Source organism: Podarcis raffonei, chromosome 1 (genome assembly GCF_027172205.1).
Source record: "Podarcis raffonei isolate rPodRaf1 chromosome 1, rPodRaf1.pri, whole genome shotgun sequence".
Classification (NCBI taxonomy): Eukaryota; Metazoa; Chordata; class Lepidosauria; order Squamata; family Lacertidae; genus Podarcis; species Podarcis raffonei.
The window spans coordinates 135,209,458-135,233,336 of NC_070602.1; the positions used below are offsets into that span (position 1 = coordinate 135,209,458).

The 23,879-nt window shown below is 42.0% G+C and overlaps 1 protein-coding gene across 9 annotated transcripts in view; it reads right to left on the reverse strand.

The window, feature by feature from the left end:
• HDAC4 (histone deacetylase 4) overlaps positions 1–23,879 on the reverse strand; it is a 119,476-nt gene that overhangs the window by 33,054 nt on the left and 62,543 nt on the right. For 7 of the 9 annotated variants that reach the window (XM_053364043.1, XM_053363978.1, XM_053364034.1 and 4 more), the window contains 9 exons: positions 21,975–22,096; positions 16,145–16,276; positions 15,043–15,155; positions 10,332–10,448; positions 10,039–10,237; positions 7,864–8,102; positions 4,067–4,321; positions 2,515–2,701; positions 1,305–1,438 (listed from right to left, as the gene is read on the reverse strand). In XM_053364043.1, coding sequence (XP_053220018.1) covers positions 1,305–1,438; positions 2,515–2,701; positions 4,067–4,321; positions 7,864–8,102; positions 10,039–10,237; positions 10,332–10,448; positions 15,043–15,155; positions 16,145–16,276; positions 21,975–22,096 — 1,498 coding nt within the window. The remainder of the gene's footprint in view (positions 1–1,304; positions 1,439–2,514; positions 2,702–4,066; positions 4,322–7,863; positions 8,103–10,038; positions 10,238–10,331; positions 10,449–15,042; positions 15,156–16,144; positions 16,277–21,974; positions 22,097–23,879) is intronic. The other 2 variants (XM_053363997.1, XM_053364026.1) reach the window with 1 other exon arrangement.

A 23,879-nucleotide genomic window follows, 5' to 3' on the forward strand; every position in this document is an offset into this window, starting at 1 on the left:
TTTTATGAAAACAGGTTTTTGTTATTCTGGCTACTGAAAATAACAAAAACAATTCATGAGCAATTAAACTGTCTCAGCAGGACTCGCTGTGTTGAAATAATGTGGTAAAACTTGAAATAACTAAGTAAGACACATCAAATAAAATATTGCTTGACTATTACTCATCTAGTGCACACAGAAAACACAATATGTAGCCTTTTGATACCAGCTAATATGAGAGGATCAGAGTGGGTCTTAATACCCAACATATTTGTATTTAACAACAGTTTGATCTTGTGGACTCTTTTCTCTTTTCTCCAGATTCACTCAGATAATAACTAGACCATCAATGAAGTTTAAAAAGGACTTGCACTGCAAGTTTTCCCTGGAGTTCCTTTCCCACATATTCAAGGCCTCTGATCTAACAGAAATGGATGAATGAATGTTGTATCTTAGATTGTTTGCAGTAACTATGCAAAGATCAACGACTGGACCCAGATTATGACCAACTCACACTCGCATCAGGCAATGAAATCTACAATAATGGTCTGGTATGCACATCGCAGTACATGAAATCATGGCTTAGTGCAATGCACAAGCAATTGGGCTCCAGTAGAAAAAATTGTGGTCACTGCATGCCTCCCTAGTTTGGTTGCTACACTGTGTTGAGCTAAACCATGGTTTGGTTTAGTGTGCTTATGTTTAGCTTTTCCAGATAAACCACAAGCCCTAAGTCATAGGCCAAACCTTGGTTACACCTAATGGTTAATCTCAAGAGAGCTAAACCACCAGCCTGAATTCAGATGACACACAAAGTCAAACCATGATTTAACTTAGCACAATACTACAGCAAATCAATGTGGGAGTTAGGGGAGAGAAGCACAGCAGCCACAATCTCTTCTCTGGGAGCCCACACAGTCACAAGAAGACATGGTTTGGCTTAGTGTGAAATGCAAGCTAATTATGCAAATGCAAGTAAATTATGTATTAACAAACTAGTCAGAAATTTCAACCTGTGCATCTTTAAAATAAAACCTAATAGGCTTAGAATAAGTCACATGAAATTGCAGAGTTTTCCCATGTATGTACTATCAGGTTGGTGTACACATGCAACAAAATGAAGTTGTAGAATCCCTGTGTGGTAGAGGGTACGGTAACCTTTGACCACAGCTCTATTTTTGAAGGCCTGACCGTGTAAAAACAACAACAGCACTCCACAACACCAGCACATCAGACAGGAAGGTTCTATCAGCATGCTGCATATATAAATTATATATATGGGCAGTCTGTTTGCCTTTCCCCGATTCTATTAGGCCATCCATTACCTCACACTTGCTACGAAGACCTGTCTCCTGAAGCCGGGACCAAATGCTCTGGATTCTCCCTGCATGTTCTGGATGACTGTTTGTGTTGCCGCAAGTGCACTGGTGTTTCAGCATCAGAGTATCATACACAAGGCCTGCATTAGAGGATACAAAGTAACTCAGGCTGCAATCCTGTACTTATTTACCTGAGAGATAAACACTTCTGAGTAGATGCGTACAGAACCACATTATTAAATGCACTATTATTATATGTGCATAGAATGTATTCTTTGAAGCAGAGTATTTTGATTTGATTTTTGGACACAGCTTTACCAAAAACATGGGACGCGGGTGGCACTGTGGGTTAAACCACAGAGTCTAGGACTTGATGATCAGAAGGTCGGTGGTTCAAATCCCCGCAACGGAGTGAACTCCCGTTGGTCGGTCCCTGCTCCTGCCAACCTAGCAGTTTGAAAGCACATCAAAGTGCAAGTAGATAAATAGGTACGGGAAGGTAAATGGCGTTTCCATGCGCTGCTCTGGTTCGCCAGAAGCGGCTTAGTCATGCTGGCCACATGACCCGGAAGCTGCACGCCGGCTCCCTCGGCCAATAAAGCGAGTCGTGACCGACTCTGGGGTTGCGGCGCTCATCTAGCTTTATTGGCCGAGGGAGCCGGCGTTTGTCAGCAGACAGCTTCGCAAAATTCAAAAAGTTTTCAAGTCGGGGGGTGGGGGGTGAAGGAGGGCTATGCCACTAAACAGTTTTCCAAGAAGAGCAGCTTTTAAAAGTTTGTTTTAACCAAAGGATGAGCAATGGTCGTGCTGAATGTAGTTTTATAAGAACCACAGCTCCCACGGGTTTTGATGCTTTCTACCAAAAAGGTTTCAAATATGATGATTTGTTCTAATTTTGCTGACTGGCTCAAAAGACTCAGGGGTGAAATAGGACTTCCAGAGACAACTTGTTGGGGGTTTTTCATTCTACTGCCTTCGACTCTCCTCTTCTTTACCACCTGGTTCTTATCAGGAAATTCTGCACCATACCAAGATAATGCTGTTTTGGGGGCTTTTTTTCTGTGCAAAGGAGGATACTAAACTGCTTATGGCAACTTTGCCTCAATGAAGCAAATCTTGACCTACACAACTGCTGGCAAATACATTTAGAATGCTAACTGTAACAAACTGAACTTACGGTGAAATTTAATACTGTGAGAATAGTTCTGTCCATTACCTGTTGTGAATTGTGGCTTGCAGGGTGGTTCCTGTACGGACATGGGGAAGTTGGCAGAGGCAGGTGAAGACTGGGCACGAGAAAGTGGCCTATGTCCTCCAAAAGACACTGGGATGCCAGCAGCTTCCACTGACGCCTGGTAGTTCCTCAGCTGAAGAATCCGTTGCTGTTCCAGTAGAAGTGCTTGCTGTTAGGGAGGATGAATTGTTATTGCAAACACAAATTAAAATGACACAATGAATAAAATCACTGGTGCAGCTACAGAGAATCAGAATTGTAGAATTGGAAGGGACCCAGGGATCATCTAGTCCAGCCTTTCTCAACCTTGGGTCCCCAGGTGTTTTGGGCCTGCAACTTCCATCATTCCTAGCTAGCAGGGCCAATGGTCAGGGATGATGGGAGTTGTAGTTCAACAACATCTGGGGACCCACGGTTGAGAAAGGCTGATCTAGTCCAATGCAGGAATCGCAACATGTGGCCCACCATCCAATCTGAAATCATACCAGATCCTGCTTAGCTTTGCAAATGTGCTAGCAGTTTTATTGCTGTACCACTTCACGTGTTAAGCCTGTTACCAGTGTTCCCTTAAAAAGAGTATTCAGACAAATGGGTACCACTCATACATCCTGTTAACATTTTGTTTATGAATGCGGTCTTGTTTTTAAATGGCAGCTGAATTAATTACCTTATCACCAACCTTTCTAAAGAGGAGGAGGAAGAGGAAGAAGCAGCAGAAAAATAACATCTCAGATAATAATAAAGATAAATAGTCCAAGACTGGTGGGACACAAACAGCAAATCCCACTCATTTTTTGAGTGGAGAAAGAGAAGGAGAAAGTACAGCAACCGGAGAAAAATGGCAAAATAAGGAGTATGGGAAAGAGATGTGACAGAGAACAGATCTCAACAGATAGCAAGAAAGAGAAAAAGGAAAAAGCGTAATGTCTGAGAAATTAAAATGAGTCCCAAACTGCTTGTTGGGCTTAAGAATAATCCTGTGTATGGAAAAGTGAATGATCACTCTGCTAAATAAACTTGCATTTCAGTGTAAGGCAGAGTTCTTTCCTGTGACACCGCTTCTAACACTGAGAAGATTCAGAGCCGTTCAGTCACTATAAACTCCATTATACGCAATAATGATTCATATTAGGGCACAGATTTGTCTCAATGGACATGAACTACAGGTTGACAGCCCATGCACATCCTTTACCTTTTCATAAAAATGATTCAGTCATGAGGGGTCACACTTCCTGAATACGGTAAATATTAAATATGAGTGCCTGTATATGATGCAAATACAGAGGAAGGAGAAAGAAAATGTGTCCATCACTTCCTTTTCCTACATTTCTCAGATGAAACCAGATGAAGTCCATTTCACAAGCAGTGCTCCTGCCTCTTTTTAAAACGTCTAAACAAAATCACCTTTGTTTCAATTATTAAATGTCTTTTATGTGGCTTATCTCCATTCAGAACAGCAAACAAACATACAAACCTCCAGAAAACTTTCATCAAGTAATATTAGCATGCTGCCATTTATTGCACCATGTCTTACCTGTCTGAATAGCAGCTCCTGCTCAGCTTGCCTCTGCCCTGGTTCCAGTTCTTGTGGCAACTCTCCATCTTCATCGCTCTCAACAGGTTCTTGCTTCACCTGGACCATACTGGCCAACCCTTGGACCTCCTTTTGGTTTGATATCCGCTCAATATATGGGTCTTCTAAAAATGCCTGGTGTTCTCGCAGTTCTTCTTCAGTCTCTTCAGGATGGCTTTCGTGCTGGCGGGAAGACTCATTGGATTTTGGCATAATCTGAAAACATTCCTCAAATTTTACCACTGAAAGTGTGACCTCAAGAGTCAAAGCAAAGTCTAATCAAAGAAACCATTTGCAATTGTAAAGTATGGGAGAAAAGTAAGTTTTCCTGCCATTTATAACCTGTTTACTTCTTATAACAAACTCTAAATTCCTAAACCATATGCATGTGATATATTTTAAGCAAAGGAATAACACGATTGCTTGCCCATTTTTACAATTGTTTCATTTAACCACTCAGGCCCTCAAATGATTTCACAACCTTTATATAGGCCGGTCTGAGCCCGGCATTGGCTGGGGAGGGCGGGGTATAAATAAAAATTATTATTATTATTATTAAACGCCTGTGTTCAGGTGACATTGAGAGACACAGACGTGCTCTTAGCATGTCTTCTTCCCCCTCCCCCGCTTGCCACCAGACTCCCCCTTCCCTCTGATAAGCCTGCATTGCTCCAGGTGTAGCTGATCAGACCCAGGACTGACTTGATCCAGCCAAATCCAGGGTCAAACCAAGTTGGCTTGATTTGGTTTGTGATTAGGTCACATCTGGTGCCCAGCTCTACACCATACAATCAGATTTAGCACATGGACACAGATCTTGCCATGGCCCAAACAGGCTCCCTGGGTGAGTTGCAGATCTCGCCTACCTTTCCACTATGTTGGACACTTTGAATCCAAACCACTGTGTATCCTAAACAACTTATTTGGCAGAAAGTGTAGGCACCAAAAAAGGAAACTATATATTTTTAAAACTACCATATTTTCCTGTCTATAAGATGGGGGCCTCAAAATGTAGAAAATAGGGGGCTTGAGCTTTGGGGGAGGATTATTTGGGGGGAATGCCAAAAATCGCTCACCCGCCAGAACGTAGCACACAACCGCTCACATCGCTTACAATTGCCACTTACAATCTTGAGCTCGCACTTCGTTCCGACGGGTGAGCGATTTTTGGCATCCCCCACCCCCAACAATTAAGTGGCCAATCGCTGCTTAAAAACTCAGGCTTGCGCTTCGTTTCAGTGGGTGAGTGATTTTCAGCATTGGCCGCTTGATTGTTGTGGGGGGGGGGGGATCCTGAAAAGCGCTCACCCGCCAGAATGCAGCACACAACCGCTTGCGTCGCAGCTGCCCGGTCACCACCATTAGCCCTCCTGCTTGCCAATGTGACAGCCAATAGACAGCTGCCCTTGTCGCAGCAAGCGGGAACGTGACTGGTGGCCACTGGTGGCGATCGGGGAGCTGATAGGTGGTTTCTGTGAGTTTTTAAGCGGCGACTGGCCACTTGACTGTTGGGGGGCGGGAGAGAGAGATGCAAAAAAATCGCTCAGCCATTGGAACAAAGTGCGAGCCCAAGATTGTAAGCAGCAATTGTAAGCAACGTGAGCTGCAACGTATGCTGCGTTCTGGCGGGTGAGCAATTTATGGCATCCCCCCCCAAACGATCAACTTACAATCTCGGGCTTGGGCAAAAAACCATTCGCGTGTCCCCCCTCAGCACTACCCGTGTATAAGACGAGCCTACATTTTGAAGCTTATTTTTGAATCAAAAAAGCTCGTCTTATACACAGAAAAATACAGCAGTTCTAAAAGTTTCTACTCAGAAGTAAGTCACATTGAATTCAGGTAAGTGAGGTTAGGGTTGCAGCCTAAATTAGCATGCTGCCTCTGTTGAGCTTTCCATAGCCCACTCGCTATTCCTTGACGTTATCTGGAAGCAAGATGGTACCAACATGTGAAACAGCTGAACCTACAAACAGTCAAGTGACAGGGCAGCCAGATTATTAAGCAGGGGAGGGCAGTTAGTGACCATCTATGTGACCATTTGTTCACACCAAGGAGTCAGGCCAGAGACAGAAGATTTAAGGGAACGGGTGCCAGGTGTCACCCGATCCTAATGACCCAGTAACTTCAATGCTACCCTTTGGTCATTTCAACTGTGACATTAAAACGTAACAGAAAGCAGGCCAGCAGCTTTTTCCTCTGGCCATAGTATCACAGACAATGAGATGCCTGAATTCCATCACCCAAGGACCTTGGTCAGCTTCATATGCATTTCTACGCTTCACTTTGAACATTTATTTTCAATGGGTTCTTAGTTATTTTCAACATAATTATGGGACAGGACCTAACCCACACAGCAAGCAACTGCACACAGCTATGATGGTACAGTGTTAAGGTTCTCTGCTATATGACAAAACTAGCAGACTGAGAGATTTCTGCTATTGTATGAGATTGTAACACTGGGAACTGTCTGTTGAAGCCTGAAATTGAGATAATCAACAGTCTAAATCCAGGTTTTAAGCTACTGAAAGGGGGGAAAGATAGTCTGCCTAGAAATAATAAATCTGATTCCAGGAAGGTCTGCATTCAAGCTTGAATAAATGAAATCTTTTAACACATATTTTGTTGCAATACTAGCAATAGGATCTTTAAAACTGACACAAATGAACTGCAGTATATTTACTTTCAAAGAGATTGCATCACCCATGTCTTCTAATAACCCTAATTTTAAGCTTTGCTTCACAAAGTATGTTTGTAGAACAGCAAATGAAATCTCCATGGAAATAATAGCTCTAAACTACATCAGTATGCTAATTTGAATGAAGTCCAGGTCTGGCACATGCATAGCAGTGGCATATTTCCAGAAGTACAAAAATGACGTCAGTGGCTTGTGTAATCATCTTGTCTTGCTCTGTTCTATAAACAAAGTGCTTTACCCCCCCCCCCCAATTGTCTCTCCTTTTCTCACCGGAAAAAAATTTACACGAGCAGCCAAAGCTTTAGGCCAATATAACTCATTCTTGTGGTGGCTTTAATCAAAGAACAGCAATAATCTATCTACCATAAATGAAACCACAACAGTTTGAAAGCCAATCTGGTTACTGATTTCACTCCAACTGTAAGATGCCTATAGCAAGGCATGGGGAGAGAGGTGGGAGGGGGAATAACACACACCTAAAATCAGGATGTTCATGAATTACATGTCCATTTGGAAATAAGCTTATCAGCTTACTCTCTCAAAAGGTTCTTGGAATTTTAGACATTAAACACTTACATAATTCTTTCAGCCTTCACATACCTCATAAATATTAATAGTCAATATACAGAATCCTTTTAGGAGGAGAGGGAAAGAAAGTGAGCAGCGAATGGCCTTAAGAAGGAGGAGCCTGTCAGGCTTTCGGCTGTGAATAGAATCCAAGGTTCCCAGGTGCTAATTCAGTGTTCAGAACAATTCCTTTCACGCAGAATGGTATTCTGGTGAATGAATTAAGGAAGCATACACACTTCACTCAAATAAGTGAGTTTCAATGGAATCCTTTTTATTTCCAACTACTTAGTTTTAGGAAGCCAATTTTGTACATATTTCTAATGTCTAATTTCCCCCTGTGTTTGCTACGTTGATCCTAACAGTAAGCAATCCCAAGGATGAAGACAAATTGACATTACATAATTATAAGCAGTACATATTAGAGCAAAAAACATTTCAAAACGGGGGCATTAAAATTGCATGAGCAAGAGCCAGCGACCAGCATACCTACCTTGTTAATGTGCAGCTGCTGCTGCTGAAATTGCTGTTTGTGTTTTTCCAGGAACTGCTGATGTTGTTGCTGGATCACTAATTGCTGGAGGGCCTGTGCATTCTGGGGAAGAGGAGCAGACTGTGTGCGCCCCAAAGGGCGGTGTTGCCGCAGTTTGTGTATGGAGGGAGAGAGTCGATCTGTGCCCACCAGGGACTGCGCATGGAGGGGCAGTGCCCCAAGCCCTGAAAGATACCAGTCTGAAGATAATATGGAGGAAAACAGCGGAGAAGAAAGAAGAAAAAAGGAAGGGAGAAAATAGCTTTTGAGTAACTCACACGGTAAGAACGTGTGCTATTAAGCCAGCCACCGTGTTATGTCATGCTGCTGAAAGGTTTTTAAAACAACAGAGATGAAGATAAACAATGAGACACAGTTTGATGTTGACTCAGAGTCAAGATTAGCTAGACAGCAATATGAGGAATAAGTGAGAGCTGTCCTGGAGACCTTTTTCCCCTAAAGACAAGTGTTGCACACTCCCACAAGTGTCGTTAATCAGCATATTTCCAATCTGCAGACACCCCAATGTGTCCGGCTTCTATTCACACAGTTTACTATTTGTGTACTGTACAGAATGGGCACTGAATTCCAGAGCAGGAAGCTCAACATTTTTCATTAGTGTGGGGAGAACATGAAAAATGGCCAGTTGATAAAACAGTACAGTCAAACCTCATTTTGCAGACGGGATCCGTTCCGGAGGCCTGTCCGCAAGCCAAAAATGATGCACGTCGAAGCGCCGCATCTGCGCTCACTTGTGGTGCAATTTAGCACTTCTGAGCATGCACAAGTGGCAAACCCAGAGTAACCCATTCCGGTACTTCTGGGTTTGCTGCGGACGATCGCCGAAGTGGGCGGAGGAGGATGCAGAACGATGTTTGACTGTATGCAGATAGCGGGGAGAGAGAAAGTTCTTGCCATCCTTTACAGCACTAGAACTCAACGTAACTCAGTGCAATTGACCAACAGCAAAATGGTCCATTGTCAGCATGCGGCATTCTCAAGCGAATGCCGGAGCCCCGAGGCCTGGGCACCTGGCTGGCTGGCGACTGAAAGGAGCACTGCACACCTACAGTAAGCTTTCGTTTTGATCTGTTCCTGATATAGCACACTCTGGTGCAACATTACATCAGTGGCATGGGTGATGGCAGTAAAATAGTGGTTTGCTTGCTCCTCCGTGGTATTCCTCTTAGAAGTAGGCAGGATTTGGATACAGAGATAGATATAGATATACAGAATGGGGTCAACCTGCCCCGGTGCAGGTAGTCTACCTTCACTGAGCCGAGTCCTTCAGTATTTCCAGTGCTTCACAGTACTGAGAGAAGCACCATACCCATGCAGTAAGTTATCATTTTAACTCCTCCCCAATCCTCCTGGACACAGTGTCACTTCAGAGTGATGCTGCGTCTGGGGCACTGGAAGAAATTAAAATGGCACTTGCTCGCTGATGTTGTCTGGTGCGCCTTAACACAGCTATCACTGCAGTCAGTGCTCACTTCATCACCTGCATAGCCCATCAGCGGCAGGATCCCATCAACCCTTGGCAGGGGGAACTCCGGGCACTTTTTATTACGCTCCTCTTTCAAGCCAGTTTGTGTTCACCCTAATCTCTCCTTTCCACATCCACCGTGGACACAAATTATTTCCTTTGTGTATTCATTATCTGTATTCTCTTAACTTATCACACTTTGGTCTGAGATAATATGCAGAGAGACAAAAAATGGGCACTCCATCCTTGTACAAGCCCTTGTCTCCTTCTTTCCTGACATGCTGTAACTGAAGTCTTCGTGAATGTGCTAACTATAGATTTTCTCACTGCATCCAAATCAAGGAACTGTAGTCGGGATTGGATAAACCAGGATCAGAAACCATCTCCAAACTGTGGTTTCAGATTCTGTAATCATAGGCCCCAAATTTAGATGCAATGGGAAACTATGATTAATTAACCCAGGAAAACTTTAATCACAGCACAGTGAGAAAAGAAAGGGGCAGTGAGAGGTCAGTGCACACCGGCACAAGATTTGTACATATCTCAGCTTATTAAGTTGAGATATGTATATCTGAAGCTAGCCTTCGGCTTTAGCATGGAATCTGAGGAACAAAAATATGCTTTTCCAGTAAAACTCTGGTTGTGCTCACCTGGGACTAAGGGGTTTTGTGCAGTTGGTTGTTCCAGTAAGACCATGTGTTGAAGAAGAGGGTTGTGTGCAGTTCCCCCATCCCTTTCCACTGCAGAACTGCTCAAATAAGGAGTGAGGTGGGTGCCAGGAAACAAGGAGATTCGTTGTTGTAAGGGTGGAATAGCAAGTCTTTCAGCATCCTGCTGTCCTGATCCCCCCTGCAAGCATATAACTGGTAATACATTGAGCTTATGAACAGTTAATGTAACAAACAACCCCCCCAAAAAAAACTTTGCATTAAACATCACTTACACTGGATGGGGCAGTTGCAGGTAGTCCTAACGTTATATTTGGCAAGGAGGGAGATGTGTACAAAGGAAGCTGCGTTACTGAGCCTTCACGATTCACAAGTCTGTGAGCCAGGTTGGTCTGAAAAGGGGGGGAAATGGTTGCCTCAGAAGAAAGGACAACACAAGAACCACACACTTCATCTATCATCATTATCAGTCTGTAAAGGAACGTAACATTAAATACAAGGGCAACTGAATTGTAACTGGAATTACTGGTGATCAAACTGTACTGAATCTTCCTCAAAGCCCAATGCACCTAGAAGGAATAGGATTATAATCATAAGGCTAAATACACATTTTAAGACAAAATTGCTGCATGACACTGAATGAATGTCCAGTTTATCTAATTGTAGGCAAAATCAACTACAGTCGTACCTTGGAAGTCAAACAGAATCCAGAAACCAAAGCATGGCTTCTGATTGGCTGCAGGAAGCTCTTGCAGCCATTCGGAAGTCGTGGAAGCCCGTCAGACGTTTGGCTTCCAAAAACAGTTCACAAACCAGAACAGTCACTTCCAGGTTTACGGCATTCGGGAGCCAAAATGTTTGAGAACTAAGCTGTTCGACTTCCAAGGTACAACTGTACTGTATACGCCATACCTTCCAGGTTGCACCAATATACTTATCACTCAAGTCAATGATTTTTATCCCAAATACTTAGGAACACAACAACACACAGACATGTGACATTAGCTTGTTTCCATATAACTAGCCACTGTTTGCAATAGCAGCTACTAAACTTTAGGGGGGGGACAGTTGTTGGTTATAAATTAATAGATTTACACAAATACGTTGTAAAAAAATTATTAGAAGGAATTTTAATATTAATCACCTACTAATTTGAATCTGAAGTTAGCAAAAGGTTGCCTCTGTGTGCACAAAGAGGCTTTTCTGCTCCCTCTTTGTGGAGGCAATCTTTGTTACCTAAAGGTAAGCCATCGAGAGCAGCTTGTCAGGTATCAAGGAAGCTGAGGAAGAAAACCCTGGTGCATTTAGAAGTACTCAAGTGCTGGGGTAGGAAAAGGGGTGAAGATCCATATCATTCACTGAAGCCAGCCTTGATTTTTAGTCATATTATTATATTATAATGCTAGGTTATATTACTAAACTAAATCTATTGGATTTAATTTTAAAATCATAGAATTCCACTGGCCTTGAACCATCACTAAAGAGATGTGGGCTTGATTAATGGAGAATATGAAATAAATTTATGACATTTGATTACTAATCATACATTTCAAACAAACAGGTATGTATAAGCTTGCTCTCAGTGCACTGTAAAAAGATAATTATAGGGGGAGAAATGCCAACCTTTGCAGCACTGAGTATGGCTAAAGAGTTTCTAAACAAATTTGTTGATTTCACCCAGTAGCAAGTCATCATCTTTACTTTACTACCATCTATTCAACAATACATCACTTGAACACTTTTGTAATTACATTTGTGTGTATTTCAGACCATTTTCATCTCAGTGCTCTTCTGACCAGAAGCTTAATGCTATTTCTCATGAAAAATGCTTTAATGATTGGCTCCCAGCATAACCAGCAGGTGTTACAACCTTAACACTTTTCACAGTAATTGCAATTTTATGAAGTACTGTGTGAAATGTAAGTCTAATAGCACCAATTTTAATGTGTTGGGCAAGCTGAAATACAATCTGTAATTGATGCCAAAAGCAACTTCATGTGTATGATCTGCTTCATGTTCATTAATTTCTGTGTCAGAATACTAGTAAAAAAACATTGATGGAATGTTATGTTTTAAAGATAGAGCTTCAGTTTCTGTAAAAAACATAGCTATGGTTTTTAATATATTAAATATACAGACAATACCTATTTGTTACATACAACTTAGACCAAACATATGTAAAAGTCCATTGTCGAGAGTACTCAGTGGCAGTAATGGCAGAGAAGAGGACCTCACCTTGACTATTCTCTCCTAAGGATGCCACCCAATGGAGTGCTTCCAAGCTGTTCAGGGCCTGTTTGGCCCACAGAGAAAAGTGAAAGAACCCTCATAGACATGATGTAACATGTCTGCTAAATATTTTGATAAAATAAAGCATATCCGTTTTGACCGCTCCGTGATTCTCAGAGGAAGGGCGGTATATAAATGCCAACAACAACAACAATCTTTGGCGATCACTCATAGCCGAGTAAAATCGTCTTCCATGAATATGGTCTTAATAGTGAGTCCGTAAGTGACTGTGGAGGCCAATTCTGGATCCACATGTCCTTCCACAGTGGGGACATTGGTTTCCGGGCGGGAGTTGATCATGGTGTGGATTTGCCAAGCGTGCCTTCCTCTTAGCCCTTGTGTCCTGAGTTTGAGTGTCTTCAAAGCCCATGACACCTTTGGTAAAGGCTATTCTCCAACTGGAGCGCTCATAGACAACCGTTTCCCAATCGTTGGTGTTTATACTACATTTTTAAAAATTTGCCTTGAGAAAGTCTTTATACCACTTTTGTTGACCATCAGCATTACGCTTTCCATTTTTAAGTTCAGAATAGAGTAATTGCTTTGGAAGACGATCATCAGGCATCTGTACAACATGACCAGCCCAACGAAGTTGATGTTGAAGAATCATTGCTTTGACACTAGTGATCTTTGCTTCTTCCAGTACACTGATATTAGTTTGCCTGTCTTCCCAAGTGATGTGTAAAAATTTTCGGAGACACCGTTCATGGAATCTTTCAAGGAGTTGGATATAATAGCAGTGTAGTAAAGGTGTTGCGATGCACACAGCCCACTATTTATATTGCTCACTATTTACATCTTACAGCTGACAGGAAGAGGTTGACTGGTTGAGTCCAGGAAGTGGTGAATGCATCTTTACAAGAGGGAACAGGACCAGCTGCCTTTCAAGAGGTGACTGTGAGGCTACTCCTGGAAGTGTCATCCCTGGGCCATGAGGATTATATTGTCTGGTCTTTAATATCCCCTTCTTGGGCAAGGATGTTGTGCCCACTTTTGAATGAGAATCCTTATCTGGATACATTTCAATCTGGGTTCAGGTCTGGTTTTGGCACACAATCTGTTTTGGTTCTCCTGCTTGATAATCTATGTTGGAAGAGTGACAGGGCAAGTGCAACCTGGCTCACCATCCTGAACATCTCAGTGGTCTTGATACTACTGATTATGGAAGGGGCAGCTAACCTGCGGTTCTTCAGATACTGATGAACTATGATACTCATCATCCTATCATTCTGTTTCTTATAGTGAGTTTTATCTCTAAAGGACTTCTTTGTGGAAAATAATCCCTGACCACTGACAAGACTGGCTTAGGCAGTGGGACCACTGGGTCTCAGCTGAAGAGTATTTCTCCTGGATGGTGGTCCATAAAGAGGACTATTATCTCCATCTAGCATCCAGGGCCAGGAAATGCATACAAATTCAATATTTTATAACATTTGTTTTAGTATTTTAAAACTGTAAAACCCCTTTGGTGCCTTGGGAGAAAGGCAATACATAAACACAACAAATACTATTTTAAAAATACCACCTGTGGAATGTGTCCATCTCCAGATTAGTTTGCCATTTACCATGATCATCCTGAGATCCTTCTCTGGGTGCCTTTACTTTGTTTCCACTAATTTTGGCTCTTCTGTTGCATGTGAACCTTGGTTCATGGTTTAAACTACTTAGTTCAAAGCAAGTCAGCTTCATAACCAAGGGCTTGTTTTGAATCTGAACAGTTAGTGATAAACTATGAGCCCAAGTTTGCAAATAGCCAAGACTAGAAAGCAAAGTAAAGGCTATTGAAGAGTTTCTCTTAGCTGCACAGGAGAATGGGGAGGGGCATGCAACCCATATCTAATTTGGCCACGAGAGCCAGCGTGGTGTAGTGGTGAAGAGCGGTAGTCTCGTAATCTGGGGAACCGGGTTCGCGTCTCCGCTCCTCCACACGCAGCTGCTGGGTGACCTTGGGCCAGCCACACTTCTTTGAAGTCTCTCAGCCCCACTCACCTCACAGAGTGTTTGTTGTGGGGGAGGAAGGGAAAGGAGAATGTTAGCCGCTTTGAGACTCCTTAAAGGGAGTGAAAGGCGGGATATCAAATCCAAACTCTTCTTCTTCTTCTTCTTCTTGGACTCATTTCAGCTTGGGGAGTGTGATGAACATCTGGTCTTCCAGTTGTTGCTGAACTACAACTGCCATCAGCCCTAGCAAGCGTGGCCAGTGGCCTAGTGATGATGGCAGTTGCACTTCAGCAATAGCTGTAGGGCCAAAGGTTCCCCATAACTGGTTGAGCATGACATGAAGTAAGGTGATTGAGCAAGTCATACTGTGAATATTTATCTGGAAAGATGACAAATATTTGAAAAATGGAAATACCCAATAATAAAAATGGGTATGCACAGTTTAAGCTATGTGCACAGTTTAAATAACACTGCAAACAGTGCATTTTTTACCAGCTTTTGTATTCAATCTTTTTTTTTTAACATACTTTTCAGAACTTTGGTGATTATACAACTTTCCCTTCACAGGCAAAATCTGTAAATATTGACTCACTGTGACAAAAATGGAAGCATACTTAGGTTTTTCACATTTTCTATTTACAGTCTATTCTTAAAAATTTGTGACATCTGAAGTAAAGTACTTTGCTCTTCATAATCTATAATGCAAGTTGGTGTACTGTAGAAAGAAACACAAATGTGCAAAGCAATGTATTTTACCTCTGCCTGAAGATTTGCAACTGATCCAGTAATGCCATTCTCAGTGCTTATGTTACTGGAACTATTATTTGGAGAACTAGGGCCAGATCCAGGAGCGCTGTTGCACGCAGAGTCTAAAACACATTGAAAACCATTTATTAATGCCACTGTCATGCAATCATATTACAAAATAACAGGATTTTCTCAGCATTTCCACTAAAACTCAACAAACTTAACAAATTAACTGGATTTTTTTAACACAACTCTGCAAATATTCCAAATACACACAAGATTGTACAGAATTAATTATACAATTACAAGTCTATAAAGTAATTGACAATTTATGGTAAGAATTATCATTATATCGAAAAGCTACAGAAAGAGTTCATATTAAACAATGGCATGTCAAGATATACCATCCAAGAGGTGACAACTAAAAAATGTTTTACCTACGGTTACATAATTTGCCTAGCATTTATTATTTTCTAGTAAATAAATAATGTGGGAAGCAGGATGGGGGCTGCATGGGAAGAGGACAATGGATGAAAACCACCTTTTCCTAAATAAATCTCTGTCCCTTCCACAAACTTGTGTGATGGACACTCTGGATCCAATTCTACAGCTCTAATTATAATAACTGTTAGAGCTGCAAGGCATTAAAAATGAGTATTTTCACTTCTGGTATAAGTGTTCACTTATTCTAAAATTAACGGAGAATATATTAACAAAAAATCAAGAAAAACATGCTCTCTTATGGTGTATAATTCAGTTACTGGGCAATTTAGAAGCATCAGTAGAAATTACAGCTTTTGGAGTTCAGTTTTTTAACCACTACCAAAATTATTGTAGCCTACTAGAAGAAAAGACACCATTCCCATATCCTATATATACTGACATCTCACAATTTGAATAGCCACAATCCTCAGATGGACTAACTCTGGGAGGGTAAGGGCAGAAAAATACAACAAATTTACTGAAAGAGAGTCATTGCTCACTGAATAATGGAATAGGAATACAAAACATATAGTGATTATTGCAATTATATAAAAAAGACATAATATTTATACAACTTATTTACGTATTTTGTAATTTAAATTAAATTAGCTCATGGTCAGCAACCTACCTGTCACATCTAAGGGGCGCTTTTTAAGAGCTGTAACTACAGGTCCATCTTTTCTTCGTAATAATGGGCTACTCCGCCTTTCTGCAACCTTCTGCTTTAACCTGGATCGCAATTTAAGATTGGGTTCAGATGCTGGAATAAAGAGAGTGACAAGGGAGAATATAAGCTTATCATATGCATAACAGTTTTCCAGTAAAAATATCTTATTTAAACAACCCTAACACTTGCTATACCAAAAACATAACATCTAACACAGGGCATACTTACCACTGAATTAGAACAGCATCTGAAAGCATGGATTTAGACAACATTTCAGGAAGACATTATGGACCAAAGGGTTTAAATCTGAGCAGCTAGTAATCTATTAAATGTATCTCAAATATTGCTGAAGCCCTCTCATGTAATTCGATAAGCGATCCAGAGTGGTTAAGAAAGCAAAACACGACACCCTCAGCCATTATATTGCAATCCTATGCCCTCACGTCCTCTGCCCAACAGTGCAAGAAACTTGGAAGTTTCTTCGTTCACTTGAGAAGGTCAGTTCACAAATCAATGTCTGCAAGCACAATCTTCTAACCAAAATTAGCTAAAATAAATTATAGTTTCCCAAGTATGTACATATAATAATGGAATTGCTGTCTGTTCTAAAGGGAAAGTTTGCACTCTCCTGTTGCCTCCTCCTCCGAGCTAGTTCCCAAGTATTGTTCCTTAAACCATTGTTAGGTGATTGTCTATGTGTACTGGAATGAACGTATTTTCTTGGTAGCATACTTTTGTTTGTTATGCTCAAGAATGAACTTGATGTTAAACATTGCCAGTGCAATGGGGTGGCATGGCATAGTCATTCTCCTGGCACTAGCACTGCTGTTGCTTGTTGGACTATTAATTTAAAATGCTAATCATTATTAACAAATTTGGTATTGTAGTGTTCAAAGCACTTTACATGTTGTCTAACTGTAATCCTTAAACAACACGTAAGGCTAAGTCAGGGAGCAGTACCCAATGTAGTTCCATTAATGCAAGGAACGGAAACTTCTAGCTGCACAATGGAATTTCACATTCCCCTCCTCTCCCTGCAACCTCCCAAAATCTGTTATGGGTTTCCCCCCAATCTTCCAGAGCAGATCTAAGGAGATCACAGTGGGTGAGCAGGGAGAGGAGAGCGAGGGGAAGTTATGCTAACAAAACTACGCCATTGGGTATCACCCCGTATTTGTATCCTCCATGTTGCAGGTGGAAGGAATTAGGACCGAGTGAGACTTGTCTAAGGCAACTTGGTTCCAAGACCTGAAGAAAAAATTTCCAGATTCCAAGCTCAGTCTCTTAGTTACCATGCTACACCAGCTCTTAATTTAGGTTCTATTTTAAAGTATGTTTAAAAACATTTTTACATGTCCAAAATCCAGGATTAGGCATGCTAAAAGATCTAACTAAATTTAAATACATTTATAAAAAGGAGCTAAATAACTCCAGCCCTACTTATGATTCTACATTATATTGCTTTGACCCTAAATTGCAGTTTCCTTTGATACTCGACCATATACGAATATATTACATTTGACCATAGTCAATGATGACTCAGTGATAAAGCAGAAGAACTGGGGGGGACGGGGGACGGGGACTTAAATTTGATGACAGAGAAACAAGTCCAAATAGACAATTCACTAGACAATGCCATCAAGTTAATTACCGTATTTTTCCCTCTATAACACGCAGATTTTTTCTCCTAAAAAGGAAGGGGAAATGTCTGTGCGTGTTATTGAGCGAATGTGTGGTCCCTGGAGCCGAAAAATCAGGCAAAAATCAAATCGCGCTTCACGGAGAAGGGAAACCTGAAAAGAGGAAGCGGCTGCTTTCCTGCATTCTGCCTCAGGGTCTTACTGCCCACCCTTCTCTGTTTCCTTGCTGTGTTTGCTGAAACGGAACAAAGAGCAGGGAAAGCCCCTCCCCTCCAGGCAAGCAGAGGGGAAAGCAGAGTGTGTTCCTTCTAATTCCTCTCTGTGCTCCGGTGCTGCTGGGGGAGAGGGAGAGAGAGAGGGGGAGAGAGAGAGAGAGAGAGAGAGAGAGAGAGAGAGAGAGAGAGAAATGGCTGGGGTGGGGGGAAACTTTTGCCTTTCTTTTCTCCCTCCCGTTAAATCCCTCTCCTGCATTCTTAGCCAGCTGCTTCTCTGCACACCACCTCATGTCCCTTCTTTGTTTTTCCTTCGCTCCCCATTTAAAATGTGGTTACAAAGCATAGATCCACATGGATCCTCAGGATCTTTGCATTGGGTCACCCCAAATTCACCATCAGATCACATAGCATGTCCATGGCTACAGCCTGCCCCCCCAAAATCACGCACCCACTGTTGCCTGGGGCTGCAATTTAACATGTTAAAAAGCATGGATCCACATGGATCCTCAGGATCTTTGCACTGGGTCACTCCAAATTCACCATCAGATCACATAGCATGTCCATGGCTACAGCCTGCACCAAAAAAAATCACGCACCCACTGTTGCCTGGGGCTGCAATGGTGCAAAAATGTGGTTACAAAGCATGGATCCACAGGGATTCTCAGGATCTTTGCATTGGGTCACCCCAAATTCCCCATCAGATCACATAGCATGTCCATGGCTACAGCCTGCACCAAAAAAATCACGCACCCACTGTTGCCTGGGGCTGCAATGGTGCAAAAATGTGGTTACAAAGCATGGATCCACAGGGATTCTCAGGATCTTTGCATTGGGTCACCCCAAATTCACCATCAGATCACATAGCATGTCCATGGCTACAGCCTGCACCAGAAAAATCACGCACCCACTGTTGCCTGGGGCTGCAATGGTGCAAAAACGTGGTTACAAAGCATGGATCCACAGGAATTCTCAGGATTTTTGCATTGGGTCACCCCAAATTCACCATCAGATCACATAGCATGTCCATGGCTACAGCCTGCACCAGAAAAATCACGCACCCACTGTTGCCTGGGGCTGCAATGGTGCAAAAACGTGGTTACAAAGCATGGATCCACAGGAATTCTCAGGATCTTTGCATTGGGTCACCCCAAATTCACCATCAGATCACATGTCTGTGGCCACAGCATGAAGCACAAAAATGATACATCCACTGTTTCATTCAGAATGTTTTTTCCCTTGTTTTCCTCCTCTAAAAACAATGTGCGTGTTATGGTCAGGTGCGTGTTATAGAGCGAAAAATACGGTATTTAAAGAAAAAGAGAATGTCCTACCACTATTATTCATTTTATTTATAAAATTATTTGGGGGTCACCTTTTTGCTCAAAAATAACTCACAAGGACACTTACCATTTTAAAACTTTAAAATGATAGGGCTGCAATTCTAAGTGCATTAGAATAGTTAAGCTCCACTGAAATAGACAGAACTTATTTTTATGTATATTGGTTTAGATTAGAATCAAGCTTTTAAATCACACAAATTATAACCATCCTATGGAGTGGCTTAAGTACAACACCACAAACATAGTGTAATAGAAACATGTCATAAAAACAGTAAACGTATAAAAACAGCAGAGCTACAAAAATTGAACCTTGGGAGTCAAGAAAGGCCTGGACAAAAAGGTATGTTCTTAAACCTTCACTAGCCAGCTAGGCTATTGAACTAGAAGCTTGTTAGTACCTGCCACAGGGAACAATATCTGAAGTAATTTCCTCCTATATTTAGGAATATGACAAGATGTGGCATTTTGGAGTAAAGAATAATGCTCAGCAGAACCAGACTTTGGACCACAACACGAAGTACAGGGTGGGCAGAGATACTGTCATGGTGTTTTGCGCACCACAAGGAGTGGAGGCTCTCACTGAATTGCACATCCACACTGCATTATGCACTTAAGGTTGCCATGCAATTTTTCTAATATGTCACTTAGTGCATTCATAAGCTCAGCATCAGCCTGCAGAGGAATATTTATGGGTAAAACATACTGCTAGTTTACAACCCAAACAAGTTTGTTTTAACAGAAGTGTTAAAGTCACAGTAATTTGATCCGCATAGCAACAACACTTTCCCCACATTTTTGCAAAAATAAAACAGCATGCTGTACACTTTGCATATTAGAAATAATAGCCCTATTTTCCTGTTTTCTGGAACCACAGCTCTTTGCAATAAAAGCTTTCTCTTTGTAAATAATACAATTAGTAAATAAGTATACAAACATCCAGCAGCAGATGCTGCTCCATGACAAGATCTCAGGATCTTCACGATGAGATCTATAAACTGACTAATAGAAATAAGCAGGGCAAATCTTGAAGACTTCAACAGAGAAACGGCTATTAAGAAAGGAAAAGAAACTTGGATCACCACCACCTGGAACCTCATCACAATCCAGCCTGCTAACTATGCTCTGCATTATCAGCTAGAGAAAGGGAATGTCATAAGCTGCACTTTGAACCACAAAATGTGCAAGTCTGAGGGCCCCCCTCAAAAAACCCCATGATTAATAAATTAGATATCAGCAGTGGAGAAAGTTGAGCAGCACTTCCTGGACTTTCGCAGAAATTGTCTGGAGAAGAGCCTTCTCCTGCAACACTGTCATCGGTGGTAGACTCAAGGACAATTCCACAGGCCATTTTACCTTGGGTACTCCCCTGTGATTTTCCCAACCAGTTTTGTACACATCACCCTATTGCAAAGACTTCTGTACAACATTAGACAACGTTGTACAAACTCTTTCCCTCAACAGTTTGCAAGAAAATGACTGGGCCATGTGTGTGTGTGTGTGTGTGTGTGTGTGACTGATCCCCAACAGTCTTACCAAACCCAGTTTATGTCTAATTTCTCCTTCAGACAGCACCCAACTTTCTCAGAGAGGTCCTTTATATGTGACCTTTGATTCCCAGATCCCAAATTGGTCAAACCTGTCTTTACTAACTGGACATAGTGGAGACTTCCTTAGAGCCAGAGCTCCAATCCATTTTTGCCATTTTCACAAACAGATTCTATGTCATCAAAATCCTGCTTCTTAATGTTTTGAAATGGCCAGGCCCTGAAACTGGAGGGACTGTCCCATTTCCCCATCTACCCACAACACTTCTGTGTTTCCTCTGATTATGTGAACCAACTGTTTCAACTGAGAAGCTACGCACAGGAAACTCCCCATTTACACGAGTTCAAGGCACACATGACCAAACATGCGTGCATCACAGCAAACCTAGAAGTGGTACAGACTGGGGCAAAAATGTTTTGTTTTCACACAAAAGAGTGTGGAAACGACGAAAATGGCACAGAAACAGCACCTGGCAATCCCACAAGCCTTTACAAGTGCAATCCCAGGAGTACTTGCACCTTTGAGGCCTGCAGAGGGTTAGAGTTTGAGCAAGGAGGTTTGGAGGGTGTTTGCAGGCATTTTCAATGCTTTCCCTCATATATGCACCCCCACCCTTCCGGCCTGAGCTGTGGTAAGCAGGTACACAATACATGGCCTTTTTGCTCAGGGCACAACAGGAGTGCCTTCCTGAGGGAAACCCAATTGCTCCAAAACATTGCCTTTGCGCATGTAGGGACAGCATGGTTACCTGAGGCTGATTATTCTATAGCACTATATCTACCAATGTTTTGCTAATCTCCATATTCTTCTGCTGTGTCCTGTTAACTTCTGACTATGCTATTTGCTGTTTTCTTTTAAGATTTAATATCTTACCATTGTGTTTTTAATCTTAGCCACCTTTGGTGTGAAAAGAATGACTATAAATATTAGGAAAAAATAAAGGCAAATGTACAAGCAAAAGCATATGAATGAACATAGATCAAATTATTTATGTAACTTTTTAAAAGAAATGTTTTAGAATGCTATGTGAACAATGAAAGGTAGGACTTACCTGTTTTCCTGAGTGGAAAATCATCTTTGGAATCATACATCCCTAGCACAGGATGATTATAAGTGCCTGATACTCCGCTTTGCGGTGGAGAGCTCTGGTCAAGAGAACTATGCTGTGTCTTCCTACAGAAAAAGTGAGGCATTACTAGCCTTGCGGTTTACACTACTTTCCCCTTAAGCAATAAGCAAGATTATTGATAGTTAACGTGGGCTTCACCGAAAAGCTTAGTTCCCCCAATGGCTCTACCAACCAGCCCTGATTGCAATCCCAGATTGAGTTCCTACTGGTGACAGGCGCCCAGTTACAAATCTGCAATTAGAGCTGCCATGAGAGTGTTGATGAAGAATGTCCTTTAAGGGCTTTGGCAAGTCCAGGCTCAAGGTTGTCACCTCATCCATCTACAAGTAAGCAGCTCTTGCAAAAATCAATTTGGTAAGAGATGCCTGAAGGCATGAGGAGGAAGCCTCAAAGCTCTCAAGGACCAACTCAATACATTATTTGGCTGCATCTTTAGAGCTCCACCCTCCTACTGTGGGAGGGACTGCTGGTGATGACAGAGGCACTTCATGGAGATGCTCAGACATTGGTCTGGTTAGGGTGAGCCACTCTGCCAAAAGGATCCTACTAAAAGACTCAGGGAAGGGTTTTGCTGTGCTCCAGAGGGAAACTTCATTGTCCCCTTTGAGCAGTGTTGGAGCTTCCCCATCTCCACTCTCTGTCCCCACCATCTGATAAAGAGTATTGGGAAGTTTTTTGTGTTTGACATTTTATTATGTTTTTTTATTTTGCTGGAAGCCGCTCAGTGGTTGGGGAAACCCAGCCAGACTGAGAATTCAGTCTGAAAAGGCTTGTTCAACAGCTGCTCAGTTTGTTCCTCTTCTCCCTAGAGAGCTGTTCTTCTTTCTCTATGAGACTGTGTCCTTACCAGGAGATTAATATGAACATTAATTTCATTTCTTTGTGTGTTTGTGTTAGTGTGCCTTCATCCACATGAGTGTTTTCAGTTTTATGCTTCCAAATATCTAACTTGATATTTCACAATATGGTTGATATAATGTATTCCTTACTTTGTACTGTTGCCCCCTCCCCTAAATTACAACTTCCCAGTTCCCAAGAATTCTCATAATTGTAGACACAGCCTCTGAGATTACATTCTCAAACATCTTGGTTACCACGCTTAAGGTCACGGAGATCTGAATTCATTTAAAGTACCATCTCATTTCCTATCTTGGGCTGCAGCTTCCTCCTCACATCATTTATTTTGTTATCACCAGGTTGGGCATCACTTTCCTTTTGGATGAAGACAAGAGGGCAAAGTAGGTGTTGAACAGTCGGCACCTTCCCTCAGTCACCCAATAGCATTTCTCTGCCTTCTCCATGCAGAGCACCTGCCACTTGCTTGTTCTTCTTCTTGCATCAAACATAGCCTAAGACACTTTTTTTTTAAAGATGTGGGTAGTGCTGTGGTTTAAACCACTGAGCCTCTTGGGCTTGCCGACTGGAAGGTTGGCGGTTCAAATCTGCGCAATGGGATGAGCTCCCATTGCTCTGTCCCAGCTCCTGCCAACCTAGCAGTTCAAAAGCACAACAGTGCTGCTGCTGCTGCTGCTGCTGCTGCTGCTGCTGCTTCTTCTTCTTCTTCTTCTTCTTCTTATTATTATTATTATTATTATTATTATTATTATTATTATTATTTCTAGTATTTTCCTCTTTCTTCCTAGACCACAACCTTCAACAGGAAGGAGTGATGGAAAAACCCCAAGGCCCTTTAGCTTCCTGTCCAGAGTTTCGGTCGCTTGCTATATGTCAAAGGCTGTGTCTGGCAGTATCATGACCCACATGAATCAGAAGGATGGGGTTGTGGTCAGTGGGCTTTGTAAGTCTTGGCAACTTCTCTGTTACATC